This window comes from Micromys minutus (assembly GCF_963924665.1).
Source record: "Micromys minutus genome assembly, chromosome: 1".
NCBI lineage: Eukaryota > Metazoa > Chordata > Mammalia > Rodentia > Muridae > Micromys > Micromys minutus.
The window spans coordinates 140,351,951-140,376,883 of record NC_137969.1 but is presented as its reverse complement, the minus strand read 5'-3'; the positions used below and the strand labels follow the sequence as shown (position 1 = coordinate 140,376,883).

Here is a 24,933-nt window from a genome sequence, read left to right as displayed (position 1 = left end):
ACATAAAAGAAATGAAGAAAACTTGGACATACATGTGCAGCAGAGACATAGTCTGAAGTAGATTTTCAAGAGTCAGGTATATGTGAGTTTCTAGGCCCCAGGGACAGATATTGACTTAAATAATGACATATTTATTCTCATGGGTATATTCAGGGCCTTTAATGGTTGTCACTACATACTTATGGGGCAGATACTTCAACCAACTAAGCTATGGAACCACATGGCTTGCTACATATTTAATGTCCTTTATCCTCATAAAACACACATATCCCTTCCCCTCCAGGTCACCATTCTGTTTTATGAGAACTTTGGTTTGTTTGTTTGAAATCATTCTTTCAAAACTACATTTTGTTTTATGTGAGCATTCTTTAAACTTACCTCTTCACCTTTGCTCCATCCTGTTTTTATGCAGTTTTTTGTTTTTTTGTTTTGTTTTGTTTTGTTTTGTTTTGGAGGAACTATCCATGCTGCTGATTGTGTGTCAAATTCATTGTCACTTTCTCAATATTGTTTGGACCTGTCATTTTTTACCTTTGTTTCCGCCAGTCATTGTAAGACATGTCCTAATCACACTCCTCCTTTTCCCATTATTGATACATTCAAGTATGGAATGGATCACACTTTATGGAAGCAGAACTCATGGTTCCCTGGGCATAATTTTACTCCCTGTTTAACACCATTCTTGAGAGTGGCTGAATAAATGTGTTCTCCAATCTGCAGTACGTTTTGAATTGTGTTCCCACACATCTTTCCCACAATGGGATGTCTTACTCTATCCTTGCTTTTATAACAAAAAAAAATACCATAGACAGTATAACTTAATCAGCACACATTTATTTCAAATTGCTCTAGAAGTTCAGGAGTTTAATATAAAGTTCTTAGCAGACTTGGTATCTGGTGAAGACTTTCTTGGGCATAGAAAACTATATTTAAAATGTTAAAGGATAATGATAAGTTTTTCATAAATGAGACCAAAATCCTGAGACATGTCTTGAATGAATAGATACTTATTTTACCTCAATCTATAGTTGGATGGCCCCATGCACTTGGCAGAAAACTGTTCTGGGGCAATGTGTGACACAGAGCACATTCACATCATGAGAGGCAAGAAAACTGACGACTGGGAACAGGCTTGAGGTTGCCTGCTTCCCTTAGCCAGGCCTCATTCCCTAAGGGTTCCACAGCCTCCTCAAACAGCACCATAGCTGGAGAAAGCAGTGAGCATATAGCTGTCATGGCACAGCCAATCAGGAAGGAGAAACCGAGTTCCCAGGAAACCAGGGTCCTGTATATCCTTCAGTCGCTTGCCACTCAAAGCCTGCTTTGACTAGCTTGGCCTCGCTTGCTAACGGGTCCATGTCCTACCACAATCAAAGAACTTTATCAAACTATGGACCTAGATAAAATAATATTTCATCGCTCAAGTTATGTCTGTCAGGTATTTGGTCTTGTTTATGGAAAAGTAATAAATAATGATACCTTTATATTTTGATAATCTTGAGTGCTTTGATAAAGTTTGCTACAACCCAACTAGAGATCATGTTGAAGACATTTGATATTCTACCTATAAAAGGAAGACACAAATATCTAGCTGATTTGGGATTATTTTTCTTTTCTTGGTAGTATTTGCTAATCTAGTAGGCATCAATTAGCAGTATTGCCTTATTACCTTATTTGAATTTGCACTTTTCAAATTACTACTGAGTACTTCATTCCTTGTGGTGCATTAATTTCCACAAATTCTTTGTATATATTCTTTGTCTATGATTTCATTTTTGCTTGCTTACATTTTTTAGGTGTTTTGCATAATTTTTAGACAATGAGACTGAATTTTTTGTACACACCACACTTAACCTTCTTCTTCTGTTTATATTGATCATGAAATGGAAAATCCGTGCAATCATATCAACTTTCTGAGCCTTGTAACTGTTTTTGAAAGTTCTTTGATAGTCCTTTTCTCCTGGTCAGTCAAAATCATTTCATTGTGTTTTCTTCTACTAAAATTTTAGAATTTTATGTTTTATATTAGCTCTTGAATTCATCTAGTGAATATTTTCGAATGTGATATTAACAGAGAATCAGTTTTTAGTCACTGTCTAATGAACTAGTTTTCAAAAACAGCTAACTAAACCATATAAGCTTTTCTTTTTAAAATGTTTTCTAAACTTAATTTTACAAATGCAGCTTACTGGCCCCCACCCACTCAGCCCACCCACAGTCCTCTGAGTGGGTGGAAACCACTAGGCACTGACTCTTCCAGTGAGGCCAGACATGGCAACCCAGCTAGAAGAACATATCCCCATATAGGTGACAATCTAAGCTTAATATCAGTATTAAGCTTATTGTTTTTCTTGGCGCATAGGACTTTCAGAAAAGGAAATATGATCTGTCCTTTCAAGTTGTTGCAATCTCGTGGGGGAGATGTGAGTAACACGGCAGGGAGCTGGGAAGCAAAGCAGGATGTAATTAGGGATTAAATTGTGTAGAGGGCAGTACATGTTGGAGAATGTCGAAGGGAAAGCAGATCAAGGAAGATCCCTGTGATCACAAAACGCTTTGTTTTGCATTGTCTCACTAGCTTAAATCAAGCAGGCACTCTCCCCTACCCCTACAGAGTTCGCTTTAGAGGATTTTCTGGAAGGGTTCAAGCCTCATCCTGAGCCACTCCTCTTAACAGTTGCTAAATCCTAATGAGTAAAACCAGCTTCTTCTCTTTCCTATGTGGATACTAATTGGATTGCCAAGAAAGACGGCTACAGATCCTGTTCTGCCTCATAGTTTTGGCTTTACCCATTTGAATGAATAAGAGTGAACTGAGTTCATGCCCCAATATTGCTAAAACTTCCAGTTCCAAGAAGTATTGTGAGGGATGTAGATATCCCCTCATATTCCTTGGGTACCATCCCACCCTGAGACATCTGGTTCCAACACGACCATGCACATCCTCTCTCATTGAGGCCCAACTAAGCAAGTAGGGGAAAGGAGATCAGAGACCAAGATAGCCCCCACCCCTGCACTCCACTTGGTAGGTTACCTACATGAAGACCAAGTTGCACATTTGTCACAAATGTGTAGGGTTCTAGGTCCAGCTCCAGCATGATCCTTGGTTGGTGGACAGTCTCTATGAGTCCCCAAGAACTCAAGTTAGTTGACCCTAGGTCTTTTTGAGGTGCCCTTGACCCTATGGCTTGCTTATTTTTATCCCCCACTCTTCCACAAGACTCCCCAAGCTCTGCCTGATGTTTGTCTGTGGGTCTCAGCATCTGTCTTCATCCTACTCAGATATTAAAAACAAGTACATCATGGATTTTGAAGGTCATAATTTTTTAAGAGTTATTTTTGGAATAGCCTCATCAGAAGTCACGGTGAAGAATTTGGTTTTGATGAACATCACAGCAGAAATACTACTGAGAAAAATCAGCAGCAGGGACAAGACAGTACCCGAGCTTCAACACAGCAACAGTGTTAAAGAAAAATCTGATGTTTGAATTCATAAAAAGACAGAGACACAAGAGATGTCCATTGTTTGGATTTGAGCTGTGGCTTTATGTCTCGAATTCGGAAGCTTGAAGAAAATTTAAACAAAAGGAAATAACAAAGACAGAAGAAAATGGTGGTCCAAACCAGTAACCACAAGTCTAAGGCCAGCCTGAGCTACGCAGTGAGACCCTGTCTCAGTAATGATAATTAAAAAGTAGAAACCAGAAGAGATTTCAGAGGCTGAGACTGAGGTAGCTGTAGTTTCATGTGAATCCTGACAAAGAAAAGGATAGGAGTTGTCTATTTCATCTCTAATACTTACCAGCATAATAGATGTTAGAATTCTGTCTAAACTCCACCCCACAGTTACCTGGCTCTATAAAGTAATAATTATATATTACTTACCCCCTCCTCTTTCTCTTGCTCTTGCACTTCCTTCTCTTGCTCTTACCCCTATGTCCCTCCTCTCCCCATTCCTCCCCCCCAATATGCTCACATTTCTCTCCCTCCCTCCCTCCCTCCCTCCTTCCCTCCCTCCCTCCCTCCTTCCCCCTCTCTCCCCCCCACCTCTTTCGCACTGCCCCTCCTAGTCTCTTAACTCCCCTCCCCATGCTCTGAATGAACTCCATTCTATACTATACCATCGTATGGCTGGTCCCTCAGGGGAAAGAGATTCCTAACATGGGCCCACCAAAGAAACCTCCCCGCTTACACCTCACCACACCCCCATAGAACATAGCCCTCTACTCTCTATCTTTTTCATATCGGTGCCAAAATCCGGCAAATATCTTTATCTTTGTATAAACACAGCAATAGGGATGTCATTATTTTCTCCAAGTGAGAGAACTGAGTCTCCAAGTTTAAAGTCTGCAGCTCCTAACGGATGGAGGGAAAATCTGAAGCCATGTAGGTGACTCCAAATGTGTTTTTTTTTTTTTTTTTTTTTTTTTTTTTTTTTTTTTTTTTTTTTTCTAGTAAATTCGTCTCCTGGTAAGGATACTCTCAGCTCAAGTCAAAAATGAAGTGACTAAAACCTACACTTCTTTCATTTAGTTATTTCTTTACATAAAAATATGTTTTTCTTAATCAATATATTGGGATCACTTGTTATATAAAGGTGTTCTCATCATTTCCTCACATCAGTCTTTGGTGAGGAACACAGTAATCGAAGCAAGTATCAAGAAGAGAGAATGTTAGTGGTCATGACTTCACATGCATATAGAGTAAATGATCTATAGTTGCACCAAAGCTGTGTATGAGTGTGCTGTTTGAGAAAAGATTTCTGAAAAGGGCAGCGATATGTCTCTTGCTTATCATGGTAAATACAGACATGTGCCTCGGTCTTCACTCTCCTGGATAACCTATAATATATGCAGATTACTATTTACTATTGGAAATACAGTAACACATTGGACATAAAAAGAGACAAAATAAAATCTCTCTCTGTGTGTGTCTGTCTGTCTGCCTCTCTGTCTGTATGTCTGTCTTTTCATCTCTATCCAAATTAGAGAGTTAAAAGATAAGCCTGGAGAGGACATGAGCTTCCTACATGGAAGCTTCTCTCTCTTGCTGCGCAATCCCTGCTTTTAAATATCCTTATTACTATTTTAAATGCGTGCATACTTAATAGATCTTTCCAAAAATGATTTGGAGACCCTGATTTTTGAGGCACACTGGAGGTTAGCAGTTTATCTTTTATAATATCTTATTGTAATCTCTTAATTTAGACAAATGTACTTTGACTCTCCCGTCTCGGGAATATTAGTCAAGTCGGGATACGGTTACCTAGCACAGTAAATCCAGCAATGTGTGATTAGTCACGGATGTGCGTTTCCTTCAGGCATTCTACAAAGAGACATTGAAAAATCATAGTGCAAGAAACTGACAACATTATGAAACATCACACCCTATCCAGTGATCTCATTCCCTTTTGGTTTAAGGAAATCAGAAAGCCACACTACCATGTCACTCCACCCACATATCCAGACCTCAGTTGACCCTGGACCCAACTCCTTTCTCCCATAAACGTAGCTCTGTGTTCAAGGCCAGGAGAGGTAGACCTTATCTCAGTCTATCGAGCCCAGAACTGCTATAGACACTTCCTGGTGCTCAGGATGGCCATGCCCCACCCAACCCTGAAGGAAAGATTTAGAGTTCACTTATTCAACCTTCTGCTCATTTGGGGGCCATGGCTCAGTCACTAAAGTGCTTCCTGTGTAAACATGAGAATCTGTGTTCAGATCCCTGATGTCCACTTAAAAAGATTTATCCCTGCAGCACAAGCATGGCACACAACAGGAGAGTTCCTGGATCTCACTGCCCAGGCAACCCAGCCAATCAGTGAGCTCCAGGCTCAGGAAAGAACCATGAAAAACAAGAGAGCAAAGTATGATTGAAGGAGACATCTAACATTGGCCTCTGGCTTCTAGATGCACACACATTACATGCAGTATCTAGAATTTCCAGTCAATGAAGTAGTATTATAACTGAATCCCAGTAAAAGGTACTGTGCTCTACTGTTTCATTTTGGCAGACCGTTGCAGTTTCTGGCTCATGTAGGCACAGGTCACTGGCCATTGTGATGAGAAGCTCTGGGTGCTCATCCTTAGTCCAGTACTGTGAGGACACTATCTAGCTGAGAAGCTTGCCAGCCTAGGCCTAATCCTGATTCTGTGGTTCAGTGCTGTTTCAATTAGGGGCAAGTCAGTTCCTCATCCAAATAACATGGGTAATAATAGTATTTGTCTCTGATTGTTGATAAGACAAGCAAATGTGCTCACATGCAAAAGAGTTTGAATTTAGGGGATAGTTAGCAGACAACAGGGATGCTAAGTCCTACCTTTACCTCATGGAGACTCAGTATAAAGCAACTTTCCACAAGGAGACAATCTACTGGGGAACAACAATGAGAAGAAGAAAGAAATTCCTTCAGCTAGTCCCTATGTGGTTTTCTTCTTGTTGTTCTTATTTATTTATTTATTTATTTATTTATTTTGTATAGAAGCATTTGATCTCAGCCTATGTAATGAATAAGATGCATTTAAACCTACCATCGAAGTGGTAAACATAAGCATCTCTGATATAAAAATCTCTCTTATTTATTCCCTCTCCAACAACAAGCAATATAATTACCATTACAAATATTGCAGACTAGGAAAACAAAACCACCATGCTCACACATAAATCTTTACGTTTGATAAAAGGAATAATACGCTTATATGAATAACTATGCAAATATGTAGACCGTGTAAGTTGAACAAGAAAATCAAGACAGTAGAAAGTGAGATTCACATGAGGAGGAAGAATCAACTAAACCCCAGAGGATCCCCTGAGAGAGATCCCCAGGGAAAACTGGGATTCAGAGAATCACAATTATCAGTAGAAGGACCCAGAAGGTCAAAGACCAAGTACACGAGATAATGGAGACCGGAGCTGGTATTTGTATGTAGAGGGCTAAACAGACCAGGTGGCGAGAGACTGGGAAGCCATTGAATGCCTGCTGATGTTGACAAACATTAAATATAATGACACCCAACCCCCTGTTTTACTGACTTCATCTCTGCAGCAACAGTAGCTTCAAGTAAGCTTTACTAAAATTTATCTCAAGGTGGAGAATTGGCTGAGAGGTTGGGAGTATTTAACTGCTCTTCCAGAGGATATGGGTTCAGTTCCCAGCGCCCACATCTGACAACTCCCAATTGTCTGAGATTCTATCCCTAGGATATCCGGTGCCCTGGCACACCACACATGTGGTGCTTACATGTATTTGCGGGCACATGGACATATCTCTACAATTAAAATGAATGATCATCTCTAAGAATGTGTAAGCCACCATGCTTCTGTGGTGCCCATTTTATACGTAGAATAAAACAACAGAATCTATTTTTTAATGGCATGATTTTAGTCCCTTTAGTTCTTAGGGGGTCAACTAAGGTTATGTTGGAAAGAGGAGCTTGTATAAAATTTTCAGTAGAAGAGCCATCTGCCATCTCAACCTAGAAATACCCTCATGTGCAAACAGAGATTACTGTCAAGGAAGTCAATTAGGAAGGACCTGACAGAAAGGGCCCTTGGCTGACATGTGCAAACAGCGACTTCAGGAAAGATTGGGAATGAGCTGAATGGCTGGGCGTGTCTGAGTTGTCAACCGCTCCCTAACTTTTTCATTAAACACCCAACTAACCTCCAATTGCCCTCTTAGTATTTAATCTCAGTGCAGTTTGCAGCATTCCAAAGTCACTAAGCAGAAACTAAGTACTACCCTAAAGGGGTCTTTTGTTCACTATCAGGACACTCCCAATTACAAAGCTGCAAATGCCCTGAGGTGACAGGCAGGGTTTTTAAGTCATTGTCTCTAATAGATTGTGCTAAAGACAATTAATTTTAGCAAACTCACACGTATCTACACTGGGAGAAAAAGGTGTCCTGGAACTTGGAATGTCACAGCACTGACAGAGTATGTACAGTGAATCAAATGACTCTTTTTTCATGAAATAATTGTAAGGGTTAAAGTAATAAAAGTCCTGGGTCCTAGTGAAGCATCTATAAAAATTTAAAATCAGTAAAGAAGTTATAACTTGATCCACTACTCCTAAGTCATCTTTCCTCCATTTGTATATCTTGCTCTTTTAAAAATAAAAGTTGCATTTCCTGCCCTTGACTTCAGGATTTAGAACTTTGGGATTTCTCTCTTCCCTTCCCTTCCCTTCCCTTCCCTTCCTTCTCTTCCCTTCCCTTCCTTCTCTTCCCTTTCCTTCCTCTCCCCTCCCTTCTTCCCTTCCCTTCCCTTCCCTCCCTTCTCTTCCCTTCCCTTCCCTTCTCTTCTCTTTCCTTCCCTTCCCTTCCTTCTCTTCCCGTCCCTTCCCTTACTCTCCCCCCTTCCCTTCCCTTCCTCTCCCCTCCCTTCTTCCCTTCTCTACCCTTCCCTTTTCTTCCCTTCCCTTCCTTCTCTTCTTTTCCCTTCCCTTCCTTCTCTTCTTTTTCCTTCCCTTCCCTTCCTTCTCTTTCCTTCCCTTCCCTTCCCTTCCTCTCCCCCTTCCCTTCCCTTCCCTTCCTCTCCCCTCCCTTCTTCCCTTCCCTTCCCTTCCTCTCCCCTCCCTTCTTCCCTTCCCTTCCCTTCCTCTCCCCTCCCTTCTTGCCTTCCCTGCCCTTCTCTTCCCTCCCTTCCCCTCCCTTCCCCTCCCTTCCCTTCCCTTCTCTTCTCCCCTCCTGTCCCCTTCAGCTCCTCTCCTGTCCCCTCTTTCTGTTTCTGTCTCTACCTCTCTGTCTCTGTCTCCCTATCCCTGTCTCTATCTCTCTGTCTCTGTCTGTCTCTGTATTTCTGTCTATTTTTCTCTCACTCCTTCCACATTTATTTATTTATTGTATGAGATTTAATTGAATTTTCCTTCCACATTTGTAGTTTATCTGGTTTCTCAACAAGAGCAACGGTTCCTACATTCAAATGACACCATCGCCACCAAGTGGAAATTAGAGGGTACTGATGTCAAACACACCTGTGACAAACATCTTGATGTAGCAAGCTTGAAAGTGCATACATACCTGTTAAATTTTATATTATTCCTCTTCCTTGGTGGTATAAAACGAGGTCCATCACTTTTACTTGATATTTCAACATTATCTTACCCCCTTTCTGGTTAGCTTTAGCATCTACAATAATTTTAAAAATTTGTTTCTGCCCAATACCCAATACCCTGTATACTTCATAACCAAAGATCTACAGAGCAAGTGATTATGTACTAAATATACTATAAATGAATGGCGATGTTGTACATCTTTATTATGTACTTCGGTGTGGAAAAAGTTTGTATAACATTTCCCTTAAACATGAATTATTTTGCTTATGTGTTTTTACAAAATTAATCTGAAATCTACAACCCCTAGATTACTACAAACTGAGACGTTATTTTGTTTTTAAATTTGGAAATTCAGAAGCAACAAAAACTCTTTTCATAGATTGAAAAGGGAAAGAGGGCGGAATCGGGGTTTGGTCATCCGGAATGTTTGAATGCATATTTCAGAACCCCTCCCCCCTTTTTTCATGTAAAAGCTGTAAACTATGAGAAGTTCCAAATTTATTTCCCCCTTTCCTTCAAATATCTTGCAATAAGTATCTTTTATATAGAGCAAACAATTGGAAATAATACAAAATTATCTGATGCTTATTTAAAAATAAAGTACAGCTCTGGTAAGTACACTAAAACACTCGATTAAAAAAGTATCCATTTTATGTGCCACTCACATATATCTTGTGGGTAGGAGCTATACTCTTTTTTTAGGCTTTGTAAAAGAAGTAAATAATTTAATTACTGCAAAAAAATCACTAACTTAAATAATCTTATTGCTATTGTGACAATTGTATTTATTTGCCGTTTAATAGTTTTATTATAAAATATCTTGCTAAAACATTGTTTCTTTTTTCTTATAATGACAGGTAGATGACGTGTTTATAGATTCAGCCTTGAACAAGCGCTACGTCGAAAACCACATAGTCAGACTAACGTATGTATATTTGGGCAAGAGCGTAGTTTCTAGCCTGCAGGGACGAAGGGAAAAGACGCAGACCCCTCACTTTAACATGTGTTTCTAGGCCTTTTATCGGGGCTCTTCAGAGATATTGTTTCTACCATAGTCTCAGGGTACAGGGCTGAACCCATCCTGACAATTGAGAAGCTAAGACGTGGGGAGGAGAGCAGCGATATCCCGGTGTTACCCCAAGAGACGGTCACAGCTGATATAGCGAGCGCTCAAGACCTACCCGCTCGCTGTGTGGCCCGGAATCCACCTTAATCCACAGTCACGGACAAACCCCGGCCATGTCTCTGCGTGCACCAAGTCCTGTGCTTCTGACAGACATGGCGTTTCAAAAACACCACGAAGGCAAAGCTTACTACAAAATGGGATCATAAGTTTTACCCGTAACCAAGCCCTAGTGGCAGGCAACATGTCCGGACCAAAAGATGATCGTATTGTAATAGATGCTCCCTTTTGCTTGGGTGTGGAAGCGCGACTCATATCAGTCGCTGAAATTACTCAGAGGTTTCAACTTTGTTATTTAAAAAAAAAAAAAAAAAAATCACAGCAGAAAAGACAGGCACCAAGCCAAGAGTTTGTATGAATCATTTCAAAGAGAAAAACAAGCACTCAAACAAAGACGTAATTATGAAACCCACGGCTTCGTACAACACATATATAGTAAAAAAAAAAAAAAAAAAAAAAAAAAGCTTCTGAGAGCACCTAGAAGACTTAGCTGAATTTATTGGAAAAGAAGGGTGGTAACTATTTTTCTTACCAGTAGACTGAATGTTTTATAGAAGGCTCACTAGAATTTCATACCAGTGAGAACTCATGATTTCTATGAGAAATTTATATAAAATTATTTTTATCTTAGGCTAATTAGTGTTTTGTCTGCATGGCCATATGTTTATCACTCCTGTCCTGTGTCCTGGAGGCCAGAATTGAGCAGCGAACGTCTGTGGGGCATCGTGTGGGTGCCGGAAACCAAACTCTGGTCTTCTGCAAGGGCAGCAGATGCTCTCGACTGAGCCATCTCTCCAGCCCCTGAATAAAGTTATTATAACATGGCTGGGTAATTTAGGATGCAAAATGCTTATAAATGCTGGAACTTGGTACCTTTTATACCCTCTGTCTTTACATTCTAATTTTTGTAGCATTTTGGTGACATCACCATAGTCTGAGAAAGAAACTCCTTATGTGTAGCCAGTTTTGAATATGTTATTGTTGTGGACATTAAACTCAGAAAACTGTCTTAACTCCTCTGGAAAAAAATATTTGGGTCCCCATTCGCCAATTTAACATGTACAATTTAGTTAGTTATATTTCCCTATTCTAGAGCCAAAATGGGACATGAGACGTATCACGTCTGGGAATTGCTTTCACTTCCTTATATTTTAGCCAAAAGATTCAAGTAGATTAGACTCATGATTTTTTAGAATGGCTGTTTTGTGGTAGAGAAATAGGAGGAATGAAAGATCGCTAGGTATCACTTCCAACTACAAAAACACCTCTAATGAACCACACAGGTATATTTTTGCTGTATATGAACGTATAGACAAGACAGATATCAAAGGAAATTTCTAGCATTTGTGTTCGAACATGTAAGTCAGGTTAGCTGCACACCAAACAAAACCTCGGTTCTCACTCTCCTCCCGAAAAGACAGCATTCATGGTTCCTATCGCTACTGTGAGTCCCTGTGAAATTCAGCTTGCACAGGAGATGGAACTTGAGGGGTTAAGGAAGCTTGCGTGGTCATCTGGAGGCGCCAGAGACCGCACACTGCTGCCTTCAAATGTTTGGCTCGGAAGACGGCCATGATGCTCAAAACGCATCAAAACTGGTGCTCTAGGCTTCGTGTGACAGAAGGTCAAAGGGTGGACACTCGAAGTTCTACGTAAATAACGTTTAAAATCGAGCTGAACAAGGACCATTCTCTTCAGCAAAGCAGAATTTCCACACCTCAGTGGGGTCGAGGAACCGCTTCTCATTGATTCTGTAGAGGTGGTTCGTATTTCACATTTTTAAGATGCTGTTGTGAGCACAGTGCATGTTATCACATCCTATAATTCCTGCTGTGTGTCCCCAACATCTCCCTTTTACAGTTGTGTCCTCTGTTTCAATTCTTACACATGTATATATGGATACAGCACACACACAAAGCAGTAACACGTCGTCAAGTTACGGGGTGCACTCAAAATATTCCTTTTTAAAGCTAGAGGAAGAAACATGGGAAACGCATTTAAGTGAGAGAGTAGCATGTGGAGGAGCGTGGGTGTGAGCCGATTACCCAGCGCTTGACATTCTCAGCACCTGAGGCAGAGATCAGGCAAGACTGTGAGACACACCCATGCACCCTTTGAATGTGAGCCCTGCTCTTGTGTTTCCCAGCCCAGAAGAGGATGATACAAAAGCCGGCGTCGTGATGCTCCAGCCTTTCTCCTCAGGGCAAAGGACTGTAGGAAAAAATAAGATCCATAGCTTCTTAAACCAGAAGACACGGAATGCCAGAGCTTTGTCCGCAGATGTCTCTGTGGTTCAAGTTAATGGTAAGTAGGCTGATCCCCACATGATGCAAAATCTTTGTACACCCGTGCACTCACTGTTTCAAAGAACAGTAAGAAACCGTATAGGGGAAAAAACTCAACCTGAAGATGAGCCATTTCAAGTTTTGATTGTTCTCTGATGAAAAAGCATGTCTGACATGAGTCATCAGGTGGCTTTCCTGGAAGTAACCCATCAGTGCTCGTCTCTCAATGTAAAGTATCTTTACCGCAAGCACGGTTAATCCAACCCAGCCCCTGGCTCCACGGTTAAGCAAGAGTTGATTTCTGGGTGGGACCTTCTAAAGACACGAACTCATCTGTAGCCTTTACAAACATAGGTAGTTTCTGTATATGGTGGTGTTAGGAAATTTTCATTCGTTTTCCTATACTATTTAGAAAAGAGGTAACCTGCGTTTAGAGCTGCTGAAGCCATCTGATAAATGAGGCCTGGTGAATCCGTGGGGGAAAACAAGTCACTGTAACTTGAATATACGTTTGTTACTCCACTTCTCTCTTCTCTGTTTATCTTCACTCAGTACACTAAAACCACCTCTCTAATTGTACAAAGTCCATCTATATAAAGGTCCATCTGTACATTATACATACAGTAATGAGTATATATATATATATATATATATATATATATATATATATATATATATATATATATGAAGTTTAGAAATTCTATTACATTGCTGTAAATTTTTTAAGGAACATATTAATTAAAAGGAGCCAAGATTTAAATCTAGCTATCTAATTTATTGATGGGCATAATGAAAGGGGGGTTAGGGGCTTAAACCAGTGCTAGAACCCTATGATCTTTGTCTCCTGGAAATTCATCCTCAAATCAGTATATTTGAGACTGTGAGGAGCCCTTGTAGCCAGGAATTTACTTGCCCTGCAGACTGTGTGCAATCACAGCATCTAGCAGACAGGTACAGATTATCTCATAAACTCCACTGGACACCAGATTTATGACAGTAAGAGCAAGAGATGTGTGCTGGAAATAAGACAGGGCGCCCTGCCCTTGTGAGGGTCAAGCTGACTTTGGAAGGGAAACCTCATTAGGAAATGAGCCACCAAGGTAATGGATGAACAGGTGCTTGCTCATATGACATGAAACCAGCTCCTAAGAGCATACGTCTATGAACCCCTCCCAACTAGAAGGAAGGAACCTGCCAAAATTGTGATCCATTTTAAGTGTTATGGTTGTGAAACAATGTTCATTTTCATGAGCTACATGACAGGCTACCTGTAATTTCCAACAATGAGTTAAAATTTCAGGAACTCAAAAGCCTGCACTATCCAAAAATGAAGCTTGACATGGTCCCTGGCAACCAGGCCTTCCTGTTCCATTTGGGATCAGCTTGTGAGCTTCATGTACCTTAATGATTGCATTCTATTTAAGAAGAGAACGTTCCTATAGAGAACCGGATGTGTGTTACCTCTTTCTAAAGTCTCTTTATTACAGCAGTGTGAATAATTACCCACCCCTGTGTGTGTCTTTTTATAAAAGCTGTAAAAGTGCAATCACAATGTTTGTTCTTCTTGACAACATAGTAGTATGAAGAAAATATAAAGGAAATTAGCAAACAATACAGCACTGGAAAACTATTGCTTCAGACTAAGGTAAATTGCATGCCCTTTGAAAATTGATTGACTAGTAGGAGAGAGAGCAAGAACTATAAAGGCTTCAAGTTTCCAAATGCACAGTGTTGATGAGCAACTAGAGAAGGACCATAGACTACAGAGCTCCTATGCAGTCTTCAGGGGGCAGGTGTGTGTGTGTGTGTGTGTGTGTGTGTGTGTGTGTGTGTGTGGTTTGTTCAAGAAACTTACAAATCACTTCTGTTAGAAAAATTGTGTTTCTTCCATAGGCTAAGAACTGAAAACTTGAGCAATGGCACCTTCACGGTGACTGGCAGATGCCCTCACGGATGATAGGAAGCTCACTATTTTCTTAAGTTTCTGCTTCATAAGGATCATTGCCACCAGCAACTCATGTGAGACCTAAAACGCGTTAGCCAAACAACAAATTAGTTTTTCTCAAAGAGAAATAGGTTGCAGAGACTAATTCCGAGAAACATGGCCCTGTAGTTTATCACTACCTTGTTCTGTGAGTTCCTTTAATTAAAATGTCACCAGTTTTTATGCGATCTTCTACCATCATATTTCCCAAGTGTTACTCACTTAGAAGTACAAATTGTAAATATTCATTGTTTTTAACACGCTATTCATATTTACATAAAGTTCATTTCCTTTGTCAGATTTCTGACTTTGTTGGAAATCGGCAGAATTTAACCTTAAAGATGATCTCACACAATATTCAGCTCATATCATATAATGATACCTGATAGTTTCTTTTTCTGTTTTTGCTTATCTTTTGAGAAAGGACTTTCTCAAAGATGATTTTCCTGAGGTGCAAGCATGTGCTGCTGTGTTCATCTAAAATATTTTCTTATTCCACAGCATCTAATACTTTAGGAACTTTCCTGAGAAATACTTTAAACACAATTTATGTTGGAGCTTCTCAAAGTCTTTTTCATCCTAAACTCTTTGAGAAAAACAAGCTTATATGAAATCTTAAGTAAACAAAGAGACAAAAGCAGTCAGGCATGTTTTGGGTGAGAAAAACTGTGAGGCCTAGGAGCCCATGTAATTCTCTCTTCTCATCCTACAATGGAATCCACAAGGATTTACCCTGTACTCTTAGAAAACAACAGTTCTGCATTAATGGAAACTATTTTGGGGTTTATTTATCCACTGTTTTTGTCTAACACAATGAGTAAGAAATTACCCAACTAATTAGACGCTGCTTTTTATATCCAATGTGTGAGAGAAACCCCGTGTCCTGACTTGTCTGTTTGCTGAACCGTCTAGAATCCATAGTAGTTAGTGGCCTCTGGAAATTCCTGCTCATTTTACTGAGCCAAGAGAACATCAAGTGAACTCTTACTATATTTTGGTTTTGAGCAATGTGCTCATCAGCAGGGAAACTTATTTCCCAAGCATGCAATTCTATTTAGTTTATATGAACAAGTTCAATTTCTATATCAGCAATAGTATCTTCAAATGTCAGCTCATAATTTCTCATACACACTCACTTTTTCATCTCAAAAAACAATAGATGATATAATATGTTTTCTAATTAATAATAATAGAATATGTGCTTTCCTAATTCTCAGGCTAAGAAAGTTAAAACAAAAGTACATGTTTCCAGTTTTGAGTGGGCTTACTTTTCTAGGTTTTAAAAGGGGCCATGAGAGCTGCTCTCCGCTGAAATTAGGCTGATGTAAGGAGATACAGGAGAAAAAATGAACCCATTATATGAGACTGACTACTGAAAGACAGTAGTATTATCTTCATGCCCAGAATGACTTTATCAATTCATTAAAACTTGCTGTGGCCTGAATTTTGAAAGATTTTACAAATATGTCATCTTAGTTTGGGTTTTATTGATGTGAACAGGCACCATGACCAAGACAACTCTTATAAAAGACAACATTTAATTGGTGCTGGCTTACTTGTTTAGAGGTTTAGTCCATTATCATCAAGGATGGGGCATGGCAGCATCTAGGCAGACATGGGGCAGGAGGAGCTGAGAGTTCTATGTTTTCAACAAAGGCAGACAGGAGAATATTATCTTCTAGGCAGGTAGGAAGAGGGTCTCAAAGCCCACCAGCACAGCAGCACACTTCCTTCAACAAGGCCACTATAATAGTGCCACTCCTTCAGCCAAGCACATTCAAACCACCGTATATAGTAAAAAACTTGAGTAGTGAGTCATTCTTTCACTTTTGTGTCTTGCAAACACCTCTATTACTTTTTTTCTCATTTCTGTTATACCTTTTAGCATCTCTATTAATACAGTGTCTCAAAGCATTTCAGGGGCTGGTCATACCACTGTGACTAAGACATGATCTTATTTAAACCATTATTCCAAAGTAAAGGAAGGCAAAAATAATTTGGAAAACTATTGAGTACAATATAATAAATGATTTAAGAAAATATACAGTGCTTTAGGAGTCTAACAGAGTTAGCTTAGCTGGTCTTGTTGTGACACAAAATAGTCCCTAAAATGGCAAAAAGAGAATTCGTGAATCAAGAGACTGGTATTAAGTATACAGGGCAAGGAGGCCATGCAACTGAAGACATCATCATCTCCCAAAATGAAAAATGTCTGCTTCACTGTAACAAAGACTTGGGAGCTGGGAGTATGGCAAAGAAATGTGACTAATAGTCATGCTTTAGAGTCCCCTGAAAGAGTTTTACTTTATTTGGAGGGCAACAAGACTCCCCATGTTTCAGGAAGGCTTTTCAATGTCCAGAGCCGCAAATAGAATGTAGAAGGACAAGACTCAAGTGAGCACATGATGTGGGAGCTATTCTGTTCTTTCAGGTGGGAAAAATGGTTGTCCACCTGAGTGTTACGGTAACAAGACTGAGATTTCCGAGATGTTAGAATATAATCAACACATATAAAATTCATTTTTACTCATATTTATTTGTTGGAACAAGAGCCAACCTACAACATGTTCTTTTTCTTTCTTTCCTTCCTTAAAAACACTATGATCTCAATAAGCTTTAGTCTTCACAGCAGCTCAGTACTAAAGCATCTGATGTGATGGAGTGCATGTTTATTCTTGTTGATGGTGGATGTAGTGTTGATATGGAAACATAGAAGCCTGCATCCTAATGAATGAATGACTAGTCATGATGCATTAATCCTTGAACACCTTAGAATGTAGTCACTCTAGAAAGGTAGATATCAAAGGGGTTTTCACCAAACAGGCCACAGCTTAGCTGGCTAGAAGGAGTTGTCCTGATGAGTACTCTTCATGGTAACAGCCCAACACTGTTGGATTACCTACAACTGCAAAACAATAATCTTGGTGGGAGCTGCTACAGTAACTGTACAACTACCAGTAGTGGGTCCGTGGAGCTGAATCTGTCAGCATGTTCTAACTTAGTAAAGCTTTGCAGACAACAGATATCCACATATACAAAGGTTGGACTAAACAATGTATCGATGCATTAGGAAACACAAAGAATGAAGAAGAGCAGTCATGACTAAAACATGACAGGAACAAGGTTGGCTTTGCAGTATTCTGTGGGATCCACTGCATTGACAGCCAGACAGTCATTTCTTAGAAATGGTTTCATCTCTTTCAGATTGTGGCAAGAGAGTTATCCCATTAATTGCCAACAGAATTGTGTCTGGAAACCCTGCAGCCAAGGGTGCCTGGCCTTGGCAAGTTTCTCTTCAGCGCAACAACATCCACCAGTGTGGGGGCACATTGATTGGTAACATGTGGGTCGTTTCTGCAGCACACTGTTTTAGAATGTAAGTTATTAAACTTAAGTTAATCCCCTGTTTTGCTTAAAACTGTATTTCCATATTCAACTGCCAATCAAATAAGATAAGAAAGATCTTCCTGATCCTTTTCTAAAATGATGTACTTGCAAACTTATTTGGAAAGTTTGGTAGGAATAAAGGAGTACTGAACATTATCGCAGAATCTATTAAGTCTTCAGAGTTCAACTAAAGAAATTTCAACAATAGCAGAAGTTATTCTAACACAACAATTTACTGATCAATCCAGCCATTTATTAAGTAATTCTCTCCACTTAACACTAGTGCCTGTTTCATTAATCACTTGGTCAGTCTCATGAGGATGCTAAGAAACTGAAGATAAAGTCTTCAAGAAGGGCAGGGAGTGAGTGACCATTGCAGCAGATCTACTCAGGTCAAATTTAAAGTGCTGACATTGGTCGTCAAAGTTTGATTGTGATTGGCACTACAGCTTTAAAAATCAAAGCCAGAATATATGACATGTGAGACCAAAGCTGGTCTGATCTTCCTGGGAAATTCTGAACTGGGTGGCATACTTAAAGAGAGCTTGACAAGATGGAGCATTGATACAAAGTCTCAGATGACAAAGGGGCAGGAAGTAGGCCATCTGCCCTGCCACTCAAAGAGCCTTTTATCACTAACAAAAGGTGAGAAATGGAAATAGTTAAACCTTGTCCCAGAGCTACAGACTCTGAAGCTGCGTTTTAATAAGAGCCCCAAATCATTTGGGTGCACATCAGAAACACCCCCCTACCTGATGCAATCTTGTTCTGAGAAATCGCTAATACAGAGTTGTATTAACTGATCTGAAGTCCCGCCGCGTTTCTGGAAGACACATAGAGAGTCAAGAAAGGACTTGCCAGCAGGCAGAGCTGCTCAAAGATGAAAGGGATGCCTGGTGAACAAAGAGATTCCAAGGAGGAGCAGTCTCCATCTGCAGAGGGGTCAGGCCGAGGTGTTGGAGGGTTGACAGTGACTTTGTGGCATCAGGCAGCACAGTTGTTAAGCTCCATGGTGCCACAGCCACTTCATTACTTTATATAATTCTCAGAACCCTCCCTCCATGTAAGGCTGGATGGGAGGGCCTTTTACTGAGATGTGAATCTAGAAGTACTCAGAAGTACAGATTTACAGAACAAGCAAACAGAAAATACCGTGTTATTATTCATTAGACATGCTATTTAACAACATAAAAACAAAAGCTACCATATTACTTCAGTCTAATATTGAGTAAACATGAAAAATTGATATCTCAAAGGGATGTTAGACATAGGCAAGTGAGACCACCTAACTCCCACTTTCAAAACATTAAAGAATTCCACTCTCCCTTAGATGTAGCCTAAGCATTTTCTCTCTCCCTGTGAGAAGCTCTGATCCCTACCTACCTTCTTTCCAGCATCCTCTTCCACTGTTATTCCACTGGTGTAAACTGAGGTCCACCGCCTTCCGCATTCTCACACTAGTACATTACTCATTGTTCTATTTTATTTTATTAATACTCTTTAGAACTCATGTTATTTGTCAGCATTTTAATACATTTTTATAATTTTTTTTCTTCTCAACCAAAACACTCATTAAACTTGAAGTTTATATTTTGTTCACGTCCTTCATATGCATCATTAGTAACTATTTGCTGAGGGAACAAGTAAATAATATTGTTTGTGCTCTAAAGTTCTAAAACTCAGTAATTAAATATTAAGTTTGCCAGCCGTGTGCTATTGGTATATGTTCTTATATTCAAGTTATGAGCAGCAGGCATATTTAAATAGCCAATGAGACTATGGACAGGGTGCTGTGTTCTTCGGTATTAACCTAAATGCACGTTGTTAATCCATCTAAATGGTATAGTTAACGGGCGCTGTGCACGTCATGTGTGCTCCTAATCTTTTGTAGCAACGCCAACCCTCGCCAATGGACTCTTAGTTTTGGAACAACAATAAATCCTCCCCTGATGAAAAGAGAAGTCAGAAGAATTATTATGCACGAAAGGTATCGCCCTCCAGCAAGAGACCATGACATTGCTCTTGTGCAGTTTTCTCCCAGAGTCACCTTTTCGGATGAAGTGCGCCGAATTTGTTTGCCAGAACCCTCTGCATCTTTCCCACCAAATTCAAGTGTCTACATCACGGGATTCGGAGCACTTTACTATGGTGGTGCGTACCTCAGAGCAGCAGACCGACCTCTCAGCTCTTTAATGGAGTACTTTGATCACGTGCACGCTATCCCTTTCCACCCAGCTCGGGTTGTTTTGTTTTTGTTTTTTTTTTGTTTTTTGGTGGTTTTTTTTTTTTTTTTTTTTTTTTTAAACAAGTAACAGAAATCCAACGTAAAGAAGAAACAACGCAAATTTAGCCCTTGTAATTCAGGAGTCCCCCTGCGAGAAATTCAATTTAAATAGGAAGGAGAAAGCAGAGTTTAAATGATGTTGCTGAACCCTGGACCACTAAATCTTTGAACCCCCAAGTCCTTGTTCCCCTAGGTTAACTTCACCAGCTGGGACTCTAGCGCCACCGAGTGGTATTTTATGGTAGTTCAAGAGCACAGGATTAACCAATTTAAGTATTTTTATGCCTTTGCAGCTAGTTTAATGGTGGCTAAGAATAAAAGCAATGTAAAGATAAGTTTAAAATCAATTCCAGGTCTCATCACAGACAGCTTTACTTGTTACTTTGGATTCTGTACATTCTATTGTTTCAGTTGTGTGTGTTATAGAATCTTAATTGCACATTCCCTGTCACTGCCAATGTTTAAAATGAAGGCCCTTTTAATTTATTTATTTTTATCATTATTTTTTATTTTTCTTTTTCTTTTTTTTACACTCTAGATTTTATTCCCCTCCAGGCCCACCCTCCAACTGTTCCCCATTCCATGCATCCTCCCCACCCCCTGTCACCATGAGATGTCCCTACCCCACCCACCCCAACAGACCTCTAAACTCCCTGACTGAACCCACATCCGGCAGTCCCCTGCTGTATACCTGTTGGGAGCCTCATATCAGCTGGTATGTGCTGCCTGGTTGGTGATCCAGTGTCTGAGAGATCTCAGGGGTCCAGGTTAACTGAGATGCTGGTCCTCCTACAGGGTCGCCCTCCTCCTCAGCTTCTTCCAGCTTTTCCCTAATTTAACCAGAGGGTCAGCAGATTCGGTTCATTGGATGGGTGGAAATGTCTGCATCTGACTCTATCAGCTGCTTGTTGGGTCTTTCAGAGGGCTTCATGATTGGTTCCTTTTTGTGAGCTCTCCACAGCCTCAGTAATGGTGTCAGGCCTTGGGCTGGATTCCCCTCTCCTCAGTCCATCTAAGACTTATTGAAAAGTCTGAGAATGCTTTGTTTTTGTTTTCTCTTTAAGGGGAATCCCAAAATGAGCTCCGTGAAGCCAGAGTACAAATCATAAGCAATGACGTCTGCAAGCAGCGACATGTGTACGGCAATGAAATAAAACGTGGGATGTTCTGTGCTGGGTTTCTGGAGGGAATTTACGATGCCTGCAGGGTAGGTTGGAGAGAAAATATTTCAGAGTCACTAACTCAAAATCTTTGCACCTAGCCCAGGAAATACTCTATGTTCCTTATGGTCACGTGGGACACAGACATCTTCACGTGTGTTAATGTCATAACATCTAAGGACTTTTAAGTGTTTTATTATTGAACAACCTGAAACAAGCAAAGGTTTTCTTGGAGCTAGCAGACACAAAATGTAGATATCTTAGTCCCGAAGCTCTCCGGATAAGAGTCTCATGATGTCGTCTTACACAGTAGGCTCAGGAATTACAAAGGCGAGGTAGCAATTGTGCACAGCAAACTTGGAGGCTCTAAGAATGCAATGGGAAAGATGTAGTCTCCCCTTCAAGAAAACGTTCTTGGAACGAACATCAGAGAAATGATGCTTTACTGAGACCGAAAGAATAAGTAGCACTTACGCAATTACAGAAAAACAGAGAATAGCGACAGCTAAGAAGATGGTTATATTATAACTTTGCTAATTACCATAATTTGTAATTGGTAACCCCAAGCAAAGCCCAGCAGCATGGCCGGCAGGAGGGATATTTAATGGGGCAAAGTTGGATTAGGTGAACCTGTCACTTTCCTACAGTCCTTTTCAGAGTCTTCCCCAGTCCTCCAGCATCTGTGTGGCATGTATATTTTCTGACAAAAATCTGAGTATTTTTTCCATATGCAAACATTTTCTTTTGAGACAAAACCCTTGTAAACATCAGTGAGGTTAGGGTTAGGGCTAGTGAAATGGGAGTGTTGGTGGTATGGAAAACAAAAGGCCCTGCCCACACAGGCCCACAAACACACTGAACGAACAACCTGTGTTGGAATTTAAATAAATAAATAAATGAATAAATAAATAAATAAATAAATAAAACTTTATAACCTCCAGGCCAGGCCAGAGCAGGATCTAACACATAGCTAACCTCTCTTGTTAAACGTGTGGAAGGAGGTGGTTATAATGTAGGGATCCAATGAAGAAGGAAGCAGAAGCTCAGCAGGAGGCTTGGAGCAGACAGGGAATGATAATTCAGAAATCCATGGAAATATCTGTGGTCCAGAGGATTCACTGGGATTGGATTCAAAGAAACATAAGAAAGCCCTTACTCATTAAAAAAAAAAAAAAAAAAAAAAAAAAAAACTAGAAAAGTAGCTCGAGTGCTGGTAACCAGAGTACACGTGACCAGGGCTGCAGAGCATATGACAAAACAGAATTATACGCACCAGAATCAACCTGTCTTCCTTACATCACCAAATGCTTTTCTGGGATTCAATAAATATCCTTTACATAAAGTGGGAAGAGGAGGGAGAGAAGGAGAAAGAGTGTGGGGAGGGAGGAGGAGGGAGACAGTGGGAGAGCAGGAGAAAGCAAGAGTGAAAGTGAGAATTTCTCCACCAAACATCTAGGTAAACAAGATCCAAGCACAAATTAAAAAAAAAAGCAGCAGAATTGACCCCGCCTTTCAAAAACAAAAACAAAAGTAAACTAAAAAAAAGTTTTTACAACTTAGTGCAGATTTGCAATTTTGTTTCTGGTTGGAGCTCAGGCACTGTGGGAAGGGCATGGTTGGAGGTGGTTCTTAAAATAGTTCGAATCAGGACAGAACACAGTGGGTGGGAGAAGATATCTCCATTCAACAACAGCTCCCAAAGGAAAACTTAATTTCCCCAACAGAGTCTCTCTGGGTATACAAACCACAGGGCAGGCCCCATGCTCAGAAGTAGGTGGCCAACGCAAAATGAACTCAATTGTAATTTTGGAGATTTTTTTGTCTCATATTTCTATGTTTGGATATTTTCTACTGTACTGGTCTTTTGCTTGCATGTTATGGGTTTTGTTAACTTATTTGCTGTTGGTAATCTATACACACTTAGAATAAAATAACTGATTCATCAACTTTTATAAATGATAAACTGTTTAGACAACTCTTTTTCTTCTTGTTTATTTTCAGGGTGATTCTGGGGGACCATTGGTTGTAAGAGACAACAAAGATACTTGGTATCTCATTGGGATTGTGAGCTGGGGAGACAACTGTGGTCAAAAGAACAAGCCTGGGGTATACACACAAGTGACTTATTACCGACGCTGGATTGCTTCAAAAACGGGTCTCTAACTCACTTCAGATGTTAAAGAGAATGGCAGCATTGATGGTCATATGTATCTAAGAATCCAGACACTCGTTTGGTGGCATTGGTACAATGAAATACGATTAAATAGCTGGACCTAGCAACATAAAACTCATGATTTATTTCAGAATCACATTTGTGAAGGGGTGGGTTGATTCATCTTTGAAAAATCCAGTAAAGACCAACTTAGACCAACTTAACTAAAGCATACACAAGATGCATTATGTGGTTTTGCAGATAGCGTGGGAGAGTTTTAGAGTCTGTTTTTCTTGGGTACCCTTCAAGTGAAAAAAACATTTTAAATCTTCAGAAACCTCAAGGTGCTCACACAAGCCCCTTTAATTTACCCAGAACTCACAAACATCTTTTTGTCCTCTTTACATTTCTTCTAGCTTTTCCTAAGTTTGTCCATCACAGGAAATAAGTTTGTTACCTCTAAATGTTTACCTGGGAATTTAGAAAAGAATATTATATCAAAATTCTGTGGCAAAAATAGAGTAAAGGTAGTTTAAACTTTGCTGGGGATTTTTCTGGTTTGTTTTTTTTCCTATGACTTTTTAGAAACACAACCATGTAAACAAGCCTCATATCACCGTCCTGACTACATAGATATACATAGGAGAAATACAGAGTAATGTTTTATATAAAGGAACTACTTAATCAATATATTATTTTTATCCTGAAAAATTGTGATGGGGACTTTGGGAGCTGTCCCAGGATAGGTGTGCAAGAATTTGACATTTTGAATGTGCACCTACATATTTGGTCACCAGGGGGAGATTTGGTCCAGCATTATCTTAAAGTTAAATGACTGAAAACAATATTAACATGTAGAAAAACATTTCTTTCTCACAGAATAAAAGTTTTATTGCCTTTATTTCTACCATCAAGTTTTTCCCATGAATCATATTTCAGATATTACAATCACAGACGCATTATACATATATATGTATGTGTGTTTATGTATATTATATGCATATGCATATGTATATGTATATATTCTCCCAGAAGTAAAAACAAACAATTAAGACTCATGAAGGCATCAGGAAAGCAAAACTTTGTTGCCCATAATACAGCTAAATAAGGCTTTATTGGAATATTTCTTGCCTGCCAAATGTCTGAATTTGCAAGTTAAGTTATATAAACAACACCACAATGTTATTTGTAATTTTCATTCTTAGTTGTCAAATGTTCCCTTTCCTTAAAATGTTTCTGGCTGCTGCATTTATTGAATCAGGGCACCCATGACCTTTCTCACTCTGTGCTATTGAATCAGTTTTTTAAACGAGGGGATTCTTACTGCCACTACTCATTTAAAATATCTTCATATATGCAAATGCCCATTGTCACATAAATTTTCTATATTACGGTGGTTAAATATGACTGTGTTTCTATGCTAAGATTCAGAAAGTGGTCTT

At 39.7% G+C, this 24,933-nt stretch overlaps 1 protein-coding gene across 1 annotated transcript in view; it reads left to right on the top strand.

Annotated features, from left to right (window-relative positions):
- TMPRSS11A (transmembrane serine protease 11A) overlaps positions 1-23,502 on the top strand; it is a gene marked incomplete at both ends in the record, with an annotated part of 33,152 nt that extends 9,650 nt beyond the window's left edge. The window contains 6 exons of the mRNA XM_080910031.1: positions 9,914-9,981; positions 12,386-12,543; positions 17,713-17,884; positions 19,787-20,046; positions 21,244-21,386; positions 23,341-23,502. Coding sequence (XP_080766157.1) covers positions 9,914-9,981; positions 12,386-12,543; positions 17,713-17,884; positions 19,787-20,046; positions 21,244-21,386; positions 23,341-23,502 — 963 coding nt within the window. The remainder of the gene's footprint in view (positions 1-9,913; positions 9,982-12,385; positions 12,544-17,712; positions 17,885-19,786; positions 20,047-21,243; positions 21,387-23,340) is intronic.
- Positions 23,503-24,933: the final 1,431 nt, after the last annotated feature.